General features: G+C 46.0%; 1 protein-coding gene across 4 annotated transcripts in view; it reads right to left on the reverse strand.

Annotated features, from left to right (window-relative positions):
- LOC119965095 (receptor expression-enhancing protein 2-like) overlaps nt 1-18,667 on the reverse strand; it is a 233,618-nt gene that overhangs the window by 121,034 nt on the left and 93,917 nt on the right. For 3 of the 4 annotated variants that reach the window (XM_038795385.1, XM_038795383.1, XM_038795384.1), the window contains exon 2: nt 16,120-16,155. The exons of the other annotated variant lie outside the window; for it this stretch is intronic. In XM_038795385.1, coding sequence (XP_038651313.1) covers nt 16,120-16,155 — 36 coding nt within the window. The remainder of the gene's footprint in view (nt 1-16,119; nt 16,156-18,667) is intronic. 4 annotated transcript variants of the gene reach the window in all.

Raw genomic sequence — 18,667 nt, forward strand, 5'->3', positions numbered from 1 at the left:
GTATTTTGTCCTGTGTATTAGTGCTTAGTGCAAGTTAGAGCATTGAAAAAGAAAAGAAAACTTAAACTAAAAGTAGATAGAAATAAGGAAATAAGCTGAACTAAGATATGGTAGAGCGGGTTTGTGCATGGTCAGGGAGATTGCCTCATGCAAGTACATCTTAAATTTCTCTGGCTCAGAGTCTGTGTTGGAGACATTTGACACATAAGGGAGAGGTGAAGTATCTGGGAAGTTTGCTGCAGACTTTGCTCTGGTTCGGACCCCAGATGAGAAACCAAATTGTGATGAAATGTGACTGCACCACAGAAGTGACAACACTGACCAACAGGTATCTTTTGTGTTAAAAGAAACTTTAATTTAAACACAAAATTAATCACATTAGCAACAAAATAATAGCTCCACAGTTAATAGTTAAAACAGCAGTTAAATTCACCTGCAACTATACATTTTAATTCATCAAACCAATATAGTTCAAATGCCACTTATAAATAAAGTTAACAATCAGGTTTACTTTCTTTTCTCTGGGTTGGGACCTTGGAGAGACCATTTCAAGAGCCAACTTAAGACACTTCTGTCCAACTTAAAATGCAATGGCAAAACTGAAACTACAGACAGACATGGCTCCTTCCCATAATTACATCATCTCTACCCTAAGCATAAGACATTCGACCGTCTCCTCCACAAGATGTCCCATGACCTGGTTAGCCAGGACCAAAACACAATCCCTCATAAATTATCTACACTCCAGGGAACCTCCAAAAACCAAAACAATATTCCATTAGCCCACTATTTGTTACCAAGTAAATGGTTAAAATCAATGATTTCCTCACTTTTGCAACCCCCTTAATCACAGCTGTAGCAGACATACTGGCTATATGCATCTTAAACCTGTTTTTTGATAACATTACGACAAAATATGAATTATAACAATTTATTACATTCATCACACACCTCATAGAAAGGTGCAATTCTGAATGGACCTTATGTGACCAAAGATGCACAATAGAGTGAGGGGAACCCAGGTAAACCAAAGATTGAGAATCCGCAGAAATTCATCCTATTCAACTGGTTCGATGTACTTGCTACGTGTTGAGGATAAAGATTGGTGCAAGAACAGCCAGAATGTAGACCAGGATACCTTGGAGCAGGAGGTTGCCCAGAAATGGGAGGGGAAACACAGTCTCAGGATAAGGGATTAATCATATAAATTGAGGAGAAATGTCTTCACTCCGCAGGATGTGTATTTACCCTGGAGGATGCTCCATCATTGATTACATTTAGGCTGACAGATAGATTTTTAGTCTCTCAAGGAATCAAGAGATATGGGGAGCGGGTGGAAAAATGTAGCAGAGACTGAAGATCAGCCATGATAATGGTGACTAACAGTGCAGGCTCAAGGGGCAATATGGTCTCGTCCTGCTACTATTTGTTATGTTTATGAGGAAAATGTACATGGTAGTTATATAGGATTAAATAATAAGGGGGACAGATAGCATCCTTTGTCAGTGTAATTAAGAGGTCCACAAAGCATATTACCTGCCTGGTGCCACACGGAGGACATCGTGGGCCGGCTTATAAAGGATATTTTTAGGGGGAGAATCCAGTCATTGTGGTCCATGTTGGGACATAATACATGAGGAAGAGTAGACAAGAGGTCCTGTTGGAAGACTGGCATAAACTAGGAGCTAAATACAAAGAAAAGTTCATGGATTATAATCTCTTGATTATTATCTGAGTAAAGGATAAACTGCGGGAGGTTAACATGTGTTGTATTGCGAGGCAAGCGGCGAGGCAATGTTAAATAGCAATGGTGATTATTTAACACAAGAAGAACTTGAGATACAGAACAGTACAACTACTATGCAGATATAGTTCCCTTCCACCCAAAGTTATTCTGGTGATACCCTGCCACTGCGGTCAGCCCCCGGACACCCAACAGGCGTCACATGCTCCATCCCCATAGGCTCTGGGCAGTCAAGTGGCCCACGAGGGATCGCCCCTTAAAGTCGCCATTCTACCACATTCCTTCCCCCTTAAGTTCCCTTACAAATCCCTGAAATACAAACACAGAAAAACTCTTATTTATAACTATATACAGTCAAAGAGAGTTACAGTATCTATCAGGTGACTTTCTAACTCTCGCCAAGTGCCTCAACTTGGCAACTAACTTCTCCAAACTTGAAGTATCCACAACAGGGGCAGGCAAATTTGTAGATTCTGGAGCAAGGGCAGAACCGACTACCTCCTCAACTCCTTCTGTTTCCCCTTGAGAGGATCTGACATCACTGAGTGCGAGTGCTACATAGGTAACTCGGCCTGGGTCCGCACGCCCAGTTGCAGGAATGACAGTTTCTTGCCTTCGCAAATGATCAGTATGTTTTCTCGCATCATGACCCTATAGGTCAATGACATAAGACGCTGGGCCATTCCTGGCAGCAATTCAGGTATTTACTGTGGTCCTCCACCAAATCTTTCCACATAAAGTAAACATTCCATTTCAAATGACCTATCCCCCTTGCCTGTGCCATGATAGCCTTTTTGTGAGGTGTGCTTCAAATCTACACTCCTTGACAAACTGGTCAAGCCAGGTTCTGAGGCACATGACCTTTAACAACTTAGCCGGGGTGATCTCAGTGGTCGTATGCGGAGTCGTATTGCACAACTAGTGGCCGGTTAGACTGTTTTTTAATTGACCCTTTCAAAGTTTGGACGGCTCTTTCAGCCAGCCCGTTTGATGTGTGTTGGTAGGGGATTGGGCATGCTAAATTGCCCCTTAGTGTCCAAAAGGTTAGGTGGGGTTACTGGTTTACGGGGATAGGGTGGAGGTGTGGGCTTAGGTAGGGTGCTCTTTCCAAGGGCCGGTGCAGACTCGAAGGGCCGAAATGGCATCCTTTTGCACTGTAAATTCTATGATTTCATTCACAGCAAAAATGTATCGAAGCCTTTCGACATACTGGCCCCAATTTTTAACCTCCTGATCAAATGGATCAATTTTCTTGAATCGCTATTCCACTGCTGAACTGCTGAAGATCTTTTATCTTTTTAGGATTCTGAGAGGCCACTCCCCTCCCTCCCCAAACCTTTCAAAGTTCACCAAATCTCCATCGACTGGATTGATTTGTTCTCATTGCCAACATTGGAGTGCAAGGCGAAGCGACGAGGCAGTGTTAAAACACACCGGCTATTTAGTATTAGTTTTTCCAATTAAGGGGCAATTTAGGGTGGCCAATCCACCTACCCTGCACATCTTCGGGTTCTGGGGGTGAGACCCACACAAAATGAAAATCGCTTATTGTCACAAGTAAGCTTCAAATGAAGTTACTGTAAAAAGCCACATTCCGGCGTCTGTTCGGGGAGGCTGGTACGGGAATTGAACCGTGTTGCTGGCCTGTGCTAAACACGGGGAGAATATGCAAACTCCACACGGACAGTGACCCAGGACCGGGATCAAACTGGGGTCCTCTCACCGGGAGACAGCAGTGCTAACAACTGTGTCACTTCGCCGCCCCCCCCCCTCCCGGTGATTCATTTAACAAAAGAAGAACTTTATATACAGAACAATACAACTCCTACACAGGTCTAATTTCCTCGATTCCCACGCTTACTCTGATGATAACTTGCCAACCAGATTCGTGCCCGGGCACCCGATCGGCTAAGATTTGCGCGCTCCGTCCCCATCGGCACCAACGGGTCACATGGCCCATGAGAGATCACCCCTTAAAGGGACTAGGCTGCCACAACATGGCTGAAAGATTGGTGTGAGAAAGAGGGATATTGCTCAACAGGGTTATAAACGTTCTGAGATTGCAAGGAACTATCCATTGGGACAAGCTGGAACAACGGTCCTAGCAGAAAGGATATTAAACTGTGACATGATTGTGAGGAGTGGAGGAAAAGATAGCAGAACAACGGTCAGGAACGGTGAGAGTGATTATGCTTGACAACAAGGCAATATTTGACTGAGTGTGGCACCAAGGAACCCAGTAAAGGCATTGAGAATGAGGGGAAAACTCATACTTAGCACGAAGGAAGGCGGATTGTGGTTATTGGAGACCAATCATTTCAGCCCCAGAATTATCACTGCATGAGTTCCTCAAGGTTGTGTCTTCGATCCAACCCAACAGAGTGAGAGTAGAGAGTGTGATGAGGAATGAGTGCTCAGTCAGGAATTTGGCACAGTGGAGAAAAGACATGCTGCTTTTTACATCCTTTTTCAATCTCCAATCGCTGGTGAGCGTTTTCTTTTGTTCCCAGGCTAGGACACTTGCCATTAATTTAGCTGTGTACGCGAATAATGAATTAACTGATTAAGTAAATAAGATCAGACACATGCGACAGGGATGGTGGTGTGCAACATGTGGAAATACGCGGAATGCTGTACAGTCCCTGGCAATCGTGGTTGGAGCAGCGCCAGTCGGGGGCCGCTCTGTGCTCTCGGCTCGGGATAGGCCGAGCGGGCGTCGTGGAAAACCTAAGTCCCACCGCCATGTGGCCATGGCACGTAATCGATGCCAACCGATTGGCGGGCTAGCCGATCTAGCTGGTGTAGCCAACTGGGGTGGCCACGTCCTGATTTCCAAACAGGATGACTGCAAAGAGTAGAGGGAAAATTCGCCAGCTACAAGGAAAGCAAGCAGGTGCAAGGTTTCCTGTGTGTTAAGATTTTCAGAACCCAGACAGAACCGAAACCAATAGCCATCTACATACTAATGACCGATTCCCAGAAACAATCAGAAACATTGAATCAATCGGGACCAAGACAGACTCCCCCAGTGCCAGCGGGAGCCAGGACAAAGGCAGGCCAACGGACACATAGGGCCCGCCCAACGATCAAGGAACAAAACAAGTTTTGGAGAAAATCGATGAGAACGATTGAGACCTGGTCCAATTAATTGGGACCAAGTCCGGTGTTTGCCCAAAAGGGCGCAAAACCCCTGGGACCTATAAGATAGCGTCCCCAAGTTCAGTTCGCTCTCTTGGCAGCTCTCAAAGAACTCTTGACCGTGACTCTCAGCGAGGAGAGACCTGCCTAGCAGCTGCACCAACCAAGTAAGTCTCAAGTCAACGCACGCTACGAGATAGACGCTCCTAGCTACAATTCCGTACCAGTTTGAAGCCTGCAGATTCAGAAGCGGACAAAGGCCATTGTTCCTCTGACCTGGTGGGCCATTCAAAAGCTAAGTATAGGCCTTTAGTAGCAGTGATAGTTTAGTAAGTAGAGATTATGCATGAGTAGTGATTGACTGGGTGTATAATAAATGTGTTTTGATTTGAAACTTACTAACTGGTGTATTGAGTTATTGATCAGCACTTGGCTTTGAACCTCGTGGTGGTATCAGAAAGATACCTGGTGACTCTAGAGCAAAGGTTATTAAAACAGAGCAATTAAAGAGAAAGCACATCGAGCAACATTTACTGGCAAACTCTGACGGGACTCGAGTGGCCCCCCCACTCTGAGAGAACCCAAAATTTGAATTAGAAATCCAATTGGAAACATAAGAACCACAAGTGTTTAAGCAGTTCTGATCAATCCTCCAGAATTCGGAAGTGTGTTAATGCATGCGTACTAACAGGGATATAAGGTAAACCTGAGAGATTTTGTTGCGAAAAACTGTTGGGAGTTTGTATTCCGGAAATTAGCGAAAGCCGTACCCGTGTTTACATCACCGCTTTATTACCCCCTGTTCCAAATTTAAAGAGAACTCAGATAGGAAAAATGGCAATGAAGGCAATGGAACGCCTTATGAACCCTCAAGAAATCGTGGTCGCAGCGACCAGCAGCAGAGTAGGACAGTGTCCCGTTTGGGTAGATGAGATAAGGAAGTACCTCAATGGGAAAGGATGGCCCCTTTGGAGCGAATTGTGTGCAAATGAAGAAACAGGTCCCGGGAGTATAGGACATACTTGGTGGGAGAACCTGACAGAGATTCACAAGAAGAGCTTGGGAAAAGCTCGCAAGCCGATGGCAATCGTGTCCTGTCTGGCACAATTGCGAGGCACAGAGGAGGTCGTTAGGACGCTCCGTAAAGAGATAGATGAGAGAAATAGGATGAGTAAAGTCGATATAAGCGAAGTAGAGAAGGAAAACAGAGAGTTAAAAGGGAGGTTAGCAGCAAAAGACAGAGTGGTGGACGATGCCAAGAGGGCACACCAGTCTTGTCTGGCGCACTTAAGCAGCTTCCAGACCCAGTATGACAAGGCCTACCAGGACACACAACGTGCAATCCTGGTACGACAAGAAACGGAACAGCAGGTAGAGGCATTGCAGAAGCAGTGCAGTGATTTAAAGACAGCCCTATGAGCACTCCATGCTTCCACCACAGAACAAAGGCAGAGCTCAGTAGACCATGCAAAGTGCCGGAAGCAAATTGCAGAATTGCAATCCCTACTTTCAGTCCAGAATGGCTTTCAAAGCGCATTTGGATCCAAATTAAATGAGGAAAACGGCCCCGATTGGCAAGAGTTAAATGAGACAGCGCATAGGTATATACATGGAACATATGCGCAAGAGAAGTCCCAGAAACGAAGAGCAGCACCCCAACCCCCCACAGAGCAGATAGAACACACCCCGATGAATCCAGTAACCACCCACTGCAGAGCCGCACCAGAAGGAGATACAGATTTCCTTTATGCGACCCCCTTAACCGTGACCCAATTACGGGACGCGTGCGAGAAAATCACACCGTTCCTCCCCACTTCAGACCCCCACCAATTCTTTGCAAAGGTTAAGCAGCAGGCCACCATGTATGGCCTGGACGAGCGAGAGCAAGAGAAGCTCACAGTTTTGAGCCTAGATCCTTCAGGAGTAGCAGCCCTTCCCGACCCACAGAATGTAGGAGGAGGCACCCTAGCAGAGATGCACACAGCGATCCTAGATGCGATCGGCTATAACTGAGGAGACCTAGTAGAAGGCCTGAATAGATGCAGGCAAAAGAAGACTGAGCACCCCACGGCGTTTGCTGGGTGCTTGTGGATTAAGTTCACGGCAGTTTTCGGAGAATTAGCCCACGCCCATTTGTCCTCAGACAACATGGCAAAATGGACTTGAATCCTAATCTCCCATGCAACAGAGGCAGGACAGAGAGCTTGCGCCAATTATGACCCCTCAGATGAGGCCCACAACGAAAAATGGGGTTTAAAAAGCTTGTCCCGCGCTTGGGAGCATTAAGTTCAGAATAAAACTGCATTTAGGAAACCCGAGGAAGAGCAGGCAGATGCAGATATGCATGCAATTAAAGCGCACCAGAACCCCGGATGGGTAAATGAGGATAGAAACAGCCCACCCCAGCCCAGATCACAAGAGTGTTACAACTGCGGTCAGTTAGGACATTTTGCACGAGAATGCAACGCCCCACAAGAGCCACAGAGAGCCCAACAGACAGGCACTCTAAATAGGAATAGGACAAAGCCCGTGTTAGCGCCCGTTCAGACCAGGGAGACGTGAACAGCACGGACTGACGGTGTTCGGGCTCCCCAACTTGGGTCTGCGACACCCTTTGGGATAGGTCCGGTTGACCGGTCGTTGAAGCAAAAGTACGGGGTCAGCCCGTTAAATTTCTTTGGGACACAGGAGGGTCCCGCACCAAACTCAATTCCTCCAGCATGTTTCAGAAGGACACATGGCCCACTACAGACGCCATCACCCTCAGCGGCTTTACAAACCACTCACAGCAGGGACACATCACAGCCCCTGTACCCATACAAATCGGCAATATAACGACCAAACACCCCATAGTTTTAATTGATCTACCCTACACAGCAGAACACATTTTGGGAATCGATTTTATGTGCTCCCACAACCTTTCATTCAATCCAGTAAACAAATGTGTCTGGGGAATGGCAAAAACAGCAAGAGCCCCCGCCACGCTCACAATAGGAGATTATGTTAATAGGATAAGCGCAGTAGGCGAATACTGGTTTGATCCAATTACAATTAGCACAGACAAGCAGGTTAGGGCGGTTCTGCAGGAACATGGAGCGGCATTTGCACAGCACAAGTACGACTGTGGCAGGATGACTGGCTCAGTGCAGATTACAGGTCCTGACCCCAGACCCCAGAAACAGTACGGATTTCCCCAGGAAGCAGAGGGAGAAATCTCAAAAGTTATAGACAGCTTATTTGAACAGGGCGTACTAAGGTCAGTAGCCTCCACTAATAATGCCCCGATTTGGCCAGTCAGAAAACCCGATGGATCATGGCGACTGACCATTGATTACCGGGAACTCAACAAAGTCACCCCAGCAGCAGGCCCCACTGACGCCACAAGTCCCGAGACCATGCTCAAGCAGGGACTCCATTCACGATACTTTACGGTTTTGGACGTTAGCAACAGATTCTGGTCCATTCCATTGGCTAAAGCGTGCCAGTATAAATTTGCATTCACTTTTAAAGGTCAGCAATACACGTGGACATGCCTTCCACAAGGATTCCACAACTCCCCCTCCATTTTCCACAGACAGCTGGCAAATGGTTTAGCTAATTTTCCCGCCCCGAATGTCTGGTCCAGTACGTAGACGACCTGTTACTGCAGACAGACAGAAAGGCAGAGCACATCTCGCTTCTAGCAGAACTCCTAGGACTCCTGAAAGAAATCGGATGTAAAGTTAACCCCAAAAAGGCCCAAATTTTGGAAGACAAGGTGATATATTTGGGAACAATTATCACGCATGGTAAACGCGAGATCGAGCACAAAATGATTGACTCGATTGTCAAATTGTCCCTTCCCCTGAATGTCTCAGCCCTCCGGTTGTTTTTAGGACTGGTTGGCTACTGCCGAAACCACATTGACAGTTTTGCTACTAAAGCACCTACGAAAGAAAAAAGCACCTTGGGAATGGCTTCCGCAGCATACAGATGCCATGGATGCTTTAAAATGCGCACTCACTGCAGCCCCCGCACTACAGGTTCCAGACCCTCTTTCCCCGTACGCTATCGAAGTAGCAAGCACCGGCCGAACCCTTTCGGCCGTGCTCCTCCAGGAACGACATGAACAGTTAAGACCCGTGGCATACGCCTGAAGAGTTTTAGATCCTGTGGAACAAGGATTTTCTGCCTGTGAAAGGCACCTGCTCGCAGTTTTTTGGGCAGTTCAGTATTTTTCGTACATTACAGGACTCAACCCCATCACCATCCTCACAGAACATACCCCCACACAGCTATTGTTAGACGGCCGACTTAAAGATGGCACAGTCTGCCAAATACGAGCAGCCCGTTGGACCCTTCTTTTACAGGGACAGGACATCACTGTTAAAAGGACAAAAACCCACACTTTCCTTGCAGACAACCTACAGTACCCAGGCATCCCTCATGAATGTGAGATTATCTCAACACAGGCCCCTTCATCGCAAAAACACCTCCCAGAAAGATTGGTAGTTCACCCCAGAGACCCCAGCCCACAGACACGTATGCACCCCTGAAGATATATGTAGATGGCTCTTCCACAGTATTAGACAGAAAACACATGACAGGATTCAGAATTTATGTAGAGGACGCGCAGGGACGCGCCCTAGAAGAAATCTCCTTAAAGTTGCCAGGACACTTAGGCTCGCAGGCAACAGAACTGGCAGCGATAGCATATATTGTAGATCACCCCGATTCGTTCCCCAGCCCAGCAGACATATACTCGGACAGCTTGTATGTCTGCAACAGCTTAACAGAATTCCTATCCCTGTGGGAAGCAAGAGGATTTGTTTCCGCCGACATCAACCCCATTACTCCGCCATATCTTGAAGCAGGCAAAGGACAGGAAATATGGCATTATAAAAGTTCGTAGTCACCACCGTTCTTCCCCACCTGGAAATGTGAAAGCTGATGCACTAGCTAAAGCAGGTTCCAGACATGGTTATTTTTGGAACCCCCCCGAAAGCGCCCCAGTACACGCAGTTCAGGTCTCACAGACCAGCATACAAGATTTAACGCAGGCACAGAGACAGGACGAGAAGCTCAGGGAAGTTTTAAAGGGAACCTTCCCAGCCCCTTACGACAAATTTAGGAACTCTATAACCACACATGACGGTGTGATCCTTAAGGATAGTCTCTATGTGGTTCCTGAGCAGGATAGGAACCAACTCATTTGTTTGTTCCATGACAGTCATGGACATCAGGGAATTGAACCCACTTTAGCCCACCTCAGGCAGCTCTGCTGGTGGCCAAATTTAAAAGCAGACATCACCCACTACGTTTAGAATTGCTTGATCTGTGCCCAGAACAATCCGGACAGATATGCAAAGAAGGCTCAACTTAACCACACCCGCCCCGTTAATGGCCCATGGACTAACCTCCAGATTGACTTTATAGGACCCTTACCCCATTGCAAAAATGGATACAAATATGTGTAGGTGGTCATCGACACATTTACAAAATGGGTAGAGGCATTCCCATCAAGAACTAATAGGGGCAGCAGGGTAGCATGGGGGGCAGCAGGGTAGCATGGTGGTTAGCATAAATGCTTCACAGCTCCAGGGTCCCAGGTTCGATTCCCGGCTGGGTCACTGTCTGTGTGGAGTCTGCACGTCCTCCCCCTGTGTGCGTGGGTTTCCTCCGGGTGCTCCGGTTTCCTTCCACAGTCCAAAGATGTGCGGGTTAGGTGGATTGGCCATGCTAAATTGCCCGTAGTGTCCTAATAAAAAAGTAAGGTTAAGGGGGGGGTTGTTGGGTTACGGGTATAGGGTGGATACGTGGGTTTGAGTAGGGTGATCATGGCTCGGCACAACATTGAGGGCCGAAGGGCCTGTTCTGTGCTGTACTGTTCTATGTTCTATGTTAATACGGCGAAGAACACAGCCAAAATTCTGACCCACCACATCTTTACGAGATGGGGACTCCCCCGCAGCATAGAGTCCGATCAAGGCTCCCATTTTACAGGACGCGTTATGAAAAACGTCCTGACAATATTTGGCATTAATCAAAAATTTCATATTGCATACCACCCCCAGTCAAGTGGTATTGTCGAGAGAATGAACAGGACACTAAAAGCCACCCTCAGAAAAATGGTTTAACAGAACATCAGCACATGGGACTCAGTTCTGCCATTCGCACTTATGTTTTTAAGAAACACGGTTTCCACGTCCACAGGATACACCCCCCACACTCTCATGATCGGACGCCCCGTGAAAGGCACAGAATGTTTATTGGGATTAGACTTGACCAGCCCCGAAGTGATGACCCTCACCCACGAGAACGCTGTGCGACAGCTTGTAGATAATGTTAAAACGGCTCAACTAGCAGCCGCAGTAAGAATGGGCACAAGAAAGAAACAGAGCAAGGCTTGTTTCAGTAAGACAGTGCATGCGACTGAGTTTGCAGTAGGGCAGCAGGGTATGCTATCCCTTTACAACCCCAGCACATTCCTGTCACCTAAGTACTCAGGTCCGTACTCCATTTCGGACAAAGTAAGCCCCTCTGTCTACAAAATAAAGTACCCCAACGGCAAGACTGCGTGGTTTCATATTAACCAGCTCAAGGCATATGGCTCGCAATCCAACCACGCACACCACGTCCTGCTCGCCGCAGCAGACGACCTCGCCCCGCCCACAGAAAACGCATTCCTACCCTCCCCCAGCCAGTCCAGCCCATCCACGGACTCGACCCCGCCCCCTGACACATGACTCCGCCTCTCCACGCCCACCAACTTCAGCAACAGCGACAGTGACTGCGAAAACACTGACAACAACCACAGCGCACCACAATACTATCCCCCTGCAACAGGCCCCACTCCCAGCGACTCTGAGAACAATTCAAGTGATCCTTTCGAGATCACATACATTAAAGCCCCTGACCCAGACCCACCGCCCTACGATGACGACCCCGACTCCAGTACCTCCGAACCTGACTCATGTATATGGCTCTGCAACAATTCGTTCAGGCTCATCCTGTTTTGTTTTGTTTTATCGTAACCCTTCGGTTGCTTCCCCTCATGCTATTTACATCCTCAAACATTGGGATGTTAAATTGCACAGGCTGCAAGACGGCTCGCACTGTTTCAGTATTTTTAATTGTGTCTTGTCCTGAAATTCGTTTTTTTTCAAATGAGGGAGTCACAGATGGTGACCAATTATAAAGAGTAATTGGCACTAAAGGACAGATGGACTAACACACGAGATGTTAAGCAAGATAATAACAGATGTTATGCTTGTATTCACAGAATTCCAGAAGAGAAGAGATGAAGATGACCTCCATCTTTCTTCTTTGGACACTATGCATTTGCTTGCGCGTAAACGCGAACCCCCCACCCCCACTCCACAGGCCGTCAATGATTCACTCCCCCATAGCACCCAGAGCCCAGTAACAACCAACAGTACCCCGACATGGTGGGATACGTTTATCACATGGTATTCCCTTTCGTATGTTGTCGAAGCACTTCTAGCATTGGCGATACTCTGCAGTATCGTGCAGACCATTCGCATGAAGAAATGGCAAAAGAGAGCCTACCGCTCTCGCACCCTGGTATACAGAATAAGATCCCCTATTTTTGGTTTCCACCAGGCCCCCGAACCCCTTGACATGTAACAAAGAACTTTTGTTTTTGTTTGTGCGTTTTCATTTTAAATAAAGAAATGTGTTCATTGTGAACAAAGGATTGTAAAACTCTGTGTTTGACTGCCAAACCAGAGAGAATTTGAATGCTGCTATTTGTACAGTTAGGAGGTTAGTATGTTTGAATGATTTAAGTGAGAGTAGTTTATTGAGGATAGTTAGAGGTTCCAATTTTTTGTTTTGTAATGCATGTCCTTAATGACATAGCGCCCCCAAAGAGTTTTGATGATGTGTATGTAAAATTGTTAGTTAAAAATTTATTGCATAGTTAGGGTCAGTGTAGAGCCTAAGCATGAATGCCCGCTGGGTCAGGGAATGAAGACATCGCAGTAATGTGATCCTTCACGCTTCGCGTTGAGGATCACAAGGAGGGAGTGTAGCCACCTGGGGTGGCCACGTCCCGATTCCAAAATGGATGCCCGCAAAGAGTACAGGGAAAATTGGCCAGCTACAAGGAAAACAAGCAGGTGCAAGGTTTCCTGTGTATTAAAATTTGCAGAACCCAGACAGAACCGAAACCAATAGCTATCTACATACTAATGAGCAATCCCCAGAAACAATCAGAAACATTGAATCAATCGGGACCCAGACAGACTCCCCGGCGCCAGCAGGAGCTAGGTCAAAGGCAGGCCAACGGACACATAGGGCCCGCCCAACGATCAGGAAACAACTCCAGAACTGGAGAAAATCGCTAAGAACGATTGAGACCTGGTCCAATTAATTAGGACCACGTCCGGGGTCCGCCCAAAAGGGCAGGAAACCCCTGGGACCTATAAGATAGCGTCACCAAGTTCAGTTTGTTCTCTTGGCAGCTCTCAAAGAACTCTTGACCATGACTCTCAGCGAGGAGAGACCTGCCTAGCAGCTGCACCAACCAAGTAAGTCTAAGGTCAACGCACGCTACGAGATAGACACTCCTAGCTACTATTCCGTACCAGTTTGAAGCCAGCAGATTCAGAACCGGACAAAGGCCATTGTTCCTCTGACCTGGTGGGCCATTCGAAAGCTAAGTATAGGCCTTTAGTAGCAGTGATAGTTTAGTAAGTAGAGTTTATGCATGAGTAGTGATTGACTGGGTGTATAATAAATGTGTTTTGATTTGAAACTTACTAACTGGTGTATTGAGTTATTGATCAGCACTTGGCTTTGAACCTCGTGGGGGTATCAGAAAGATACCTGACTACTCTAGAGCAAAGGTTATTAAAACAGAGTAATTAAAGAGAAAGCACATCGAGCAACACTGGGGGCCTCCTTTCTTACGCGCCGGCCCTTGTAGCCCTGCGCCATGTTGCGTCGGGGTCGGCGCGTTGAATGGAGTCACTGCGCATGTGCGCGTTGGCACCGGTGACACTGCACATGCGCGGATCCCGCGGCGCCCAGTTCACGCCGCTCCAGTGCCATGCTGGCCCCCTATAGGGGCCAGATTTGCTGAGCCTGAGTTGACGCCGTCGAGAAACGTGACGGCATTTCCGACGGCGTCAACACTTAGCCTCAGGTAACTACAAAACAAAACACTTGGCCTCAGGATCACAGAATCCCACCCTTTATTCCAGGAGGCAGTCACATCCAATTAGGTTAGGGAGAACCTCAAGAGATGGTCAATGTTGATGGACTGGAGGGTTTGATTGCAAGTCGGAGAGGTATGGAGATCCAGCATGTTGCGCTGGAGGAACCTCAGCTCTTGACTTTGAACAACAGGTATGAGGCACTTGCAACCTGTGTGGATGAGAAGAACTGCAGAATGGATGAGCAAACTGACCATGACACCGTGGTGCAGGGTGCCATTCGAGTGGGGAGAATGAAAAGGAACATAAGAACTAGGAGCAGGAGTAGGCCATCTGGCCCCTCGAGCCTGCTCCGCCATTCAATGAGATGATGGCTGATCTTTTGTGGACTCAGCTCCACTTTCCCGCCCGAACACCATAACCCTTTATTCCTTTATTCTTCAAAAACTATCTATCTTTATCTTGAAAACATTTAACGAAGGATCCTCAACTGCTTCACTGGGCAGGGAATTCCATAGATTCACAACCTTTTGGGTGAAGAAGTTCCTCCTAAACTCAGTCCTAAATCTACTTCCCTTATTTTGAGGCTATGCTCCCTCGTTCTGCTTTTACCCGCCAGTGGAAACAACTTCCCCGCATCTATCTCTATTCCCTTCATGATTTTATATGTTTCTATAAGATCCCCACCCACATCCTTCTAAATTCCAATGAGTACAGTCCCAGTCTACTCAACCTCTCCTCGTAATCCAACCCCCTCAACTCTGGGATTAACCTAGTGAATCTCCTCTCCACACCCTCCAGCTCCAGTAAGTCCTTTCTCAGGTAAGGAGACCAAAACTGAACACCTTATACAGTTGCAGAATAACCTCCCTAGTCTTAAACTCCATCACTCTAGCAATGAAGGACAAAACTCAATTTGCCTTCTTGATCACCTATAAACCAACCTTTTGCGACTCATGCACCAGGACACCCAGGTCCCTCTCCACATCAGCATGTTTTAATATTTTATCATTTAAATATCATTTTTGCTTGTTATTCCTACCAGAATGGATAACCTCACATTTGTCAACATTGTATTCCATCTGCCAGACCCTAGCCCATTCACTTAAACTATCCAAATCCCTCTGCAGACTTCCAGTATCATTTGCACTTTTTGCTTTACCACTCATCTTAGTGTCATCTGCAAACTTGGACACATTGCACTTGGTCCCCAACTCCAAATCATCTGTGTAAATTGTGAACAATTGTGGGCCCAACACTGATCCCTGAGGGACACCAATTGCTACTGATTGCCAACCAGAGAAACACCCATTAATCCCCACTCTTTGCTTTCTATTAATTAACCAATCCTCTATCCATGCTACTACATTACCCTTAACGCAATGCATCATTATCTTATGCAGCAATCTTTTGTGTGGCACCTTGTCAAAAAGCTTTCTGGAAATCCAGATAAACTACATCCATTGGTATATTATATATAACAGGCTGGTGATCGGGGGCCAGTACTGTAAGGAGGATCGACATTGTTCCCTGTAGCTGTAACTGGGAATGCCAAATGCTGTCCTGCCTGATTCCAGGGTTAGAGCATCTCCTCGCTGCTGGATGATCCAGGAGTGGGAGGGGAAAGATCCAGTTACCTTGGTCCATGTAGGAGCCAATGGCATAGGCAGAATTAGGAATGATGTTTTTCTGAGAGCTTGAAGAGTGAGGATCCAACACAAAACATCAAACATAATCTGCTCCGGATTGTTACCTAATTGGCATAGGTTCAAACAGATCAGAGGATTAAATGCGTGGCTGAAAAGGTAATGTGGGAAGAAGGGGATTATGAGACACTGACACCAGTACTCAGGAAAGCAAAGCTGCTCTGTCGGAATATGCTGCATTTAAAATAGGCTGGGATCAGTGTCCAGCCGAATCGTATAACTATGAAGAGAGATTTAGAAATCTAAAAGAAACAGAACAGTGTAGCAATGTGGGTAAAAGCAAGCAGAGTGGGATAAAAAGGAACAGAGAGCTTAACAATAATTGTGCATCAACATGCAGGGAATCTTAAAAAAATAATTGAAGGTCCTTTACCTGACTGCGCGAAGTATCCACAATAAGACAGATGAACTAGTGGCACAAATAGAGATACATGATTTAGATCTAATCACCGTTACACAAACATAGTTACATGGTGACCAAAGTTGTGGAATAAATATTCCTGGGTACATAATATTTCAAAAAGAAAGTCAGAATAGCAAAAGAGAGGAGGGTAGGGGTAGCCTTGATAGTAAAGAATGACACAAGGACATGAACGGGGAAGGATCTTGGCTCAAAAGATGAGGAAGTTGAATTATTATGCGTGGAGATTAGGAATTGCAAGAGTCAGAAAAGGCTGGTGGGAGGATTTATAGGCCCCTGAATAGTAGTTATACACATATACTGAGCATTAAACAAGAAATTATTGGATTTTGTAACAAAGACAATGTAATCATTGTGAAGGATTTTAATCTTCATATAAACTGGACCAACCAAATTGAAGATGAGTTTGTAGAATGTCTCTGCTACAGCTCCTTGGAGCAATATGCTGTTGAACCAATAAGGGATAAACCTATTTTAGATCGAGCATTATGTAATGAGACAGATAGTAAAATATACACCGGGAGCTAGTGATCATAATACAATTAAGTTCCATTTAAATGTGAAAGTGATATACTACAATCACAAACAAGAATCCTAAACTTAAACAAAGACAATTACATAGGTATGGAGGGAGAACTGCCTAGGGTTGATCGGGTAAGTAGACAAAAAGGTATTCCGGTAAATGAACAGTGGGAAACATTTGAAGAGACAATTCAAAATGTTCAACAAAAATACATTCATTGAAAAAGCTCAGCGGGAATGATCCATCCATGGCTTACTCAGGACGTTAAGGATAGCATTAGATTAAAAGACAAACAAATTAGCAGTAGTAGTAGACCATTTGACCCTTTGAGCCTGCTCCACCATTTAATGAGTTCCTGGATGATCTGACTGTAACCTCCAGCCTACACTTGATAACCTTGTACCCTCTTGTTTTATCAAAAATCTATCTACCTTTTTGAGGAAAGGTGTTCCAAAGGCTCACTACCCTCTGAGCGAAACAAACTCTACTCATCTCTGCCTTAAATGGGCAACGCCGTATTTTTTTTTAAATAGTGACCCCTCCTTCTAGATTTTCACACAAGACGAAACATTCACTCTACAACCATCCTGTCAAGTGCCCTCAGGGTCTTAAATATTTAAATAAAGAATAGTAGTAAGTCTAAGGATTTTTAAAGGGCTGGGGATTTAAATAACTTCACGTCATGGCAGTTGTACAGACCTCCACCCTTCAAGAGCATTTACATCTATGCCAAACATTTGTAACTCCCATACTGCATGCGAGACTTGTTTCAGCAAAAATGGAGTCTGTCTGATCTCAACACTGAGTTCAAATGTTCCTGTTGAGTTCAAGTTTCCTGACAATAAAAGAAAAATACTGCAAGTGCTGGAAATCTGAAACAAGAACAGAAAATACTGGAAAAAAGCAGCAGGTTTGGCAGCATCAGTGGAGAGAGAAACAGAATAAACATTTTGAGTTCTGCAAAGTAGAGCTCAGAAGAACAATCATACGGACTCGAAACATCAACCCTGTTTCTCTCTAAGGGCAGCACGGTGGCCTAGTGGTTAGCACAACCGCCTCACGGCGCTGAGGTCCCAGGTTCGATCCCGGCTATGGGTCACTGTCCGTGTGGAGTTTGCACATTCTCCCCGTGTCTGCGTGGGTTTCGCCCCCACAACCTAAAAATGTGCAGAGTAGGTGGATTGGCCACGCTAAATTGCCCCTTAATTGGAAAAAATAATTGGGTAATCTAAATTTATAAAAAAAAACCCTGTTTCTCTCTCCACAGATGCTGCCAGACATGCTACGGTTGTCCAGAATTTTCGGTTGGGTTTTCTTCATGTGTGTCACATCCCGTCCCCGTTCCTCCATTGGTTAAAATTAAATGTGTCAGAAATGGAGGCAGGATTTCCGGATTGAGTTCTCCACCACCATTTTGGAAGGTCCACAGAGTCTCCACAATCTCACAAAAATTCTGGGGGTGGGGGAGGGCATTTTATGGCCCTGTCGAAGGGGTTTGGTGAGACCAGAAAATCCTGCCGGCAGGAGGGGCTGTAAATTTCCACCCCAGTCCTCAGACCCTAATCTGTTGGAATAGTGTGTTTGTTAGTATGTTAAATATAATAATTTAAATATACGTTTATGCTAACATGAATGCCATCATCAGAAGTGATGCAATATCGTGTGACTCAGTTCTCTTGCACAGTTGGTTAGCACATGTAACAGAAGCAACAGGTCTCCACTGAAGCTCAATTTGCAACCTCCTTCAGCTTTGTATTAACCTAGAATACACCAACTTATCTGAATAAAGCACTTTGAATTAATGTCCCATGGCACTTCACAGGAGTCATGAAGCCATCTCCAGAGAGGTGGCTGTGGAGGGATTTTAATGTAAGGAAGAGAATTTTAAAAATCAATGCATTTCTGGACCAGGACCAGGTCAGCAGGGAGAGGAGTGATGGATGAACAGGCCTTGGTGCAAGTTAGGGTATAAGCAGC

Source organism: Scyliorhinus canicula, chromosome 4 (assembly GCF_902713615.1).
Source record: "Scyliorhinus canicula chromosome 4, sScyCan1.1, whole genome shotgun sequence".
Classification (NCBI taxonomy): domain Eukaryota; kingdom Metazoa; phylum Chordata; class Chondrichthyes; order Carcharhiniformes; family Scyliorhinidae; genus Scyliorhinus; species Scyliorhinus canicula.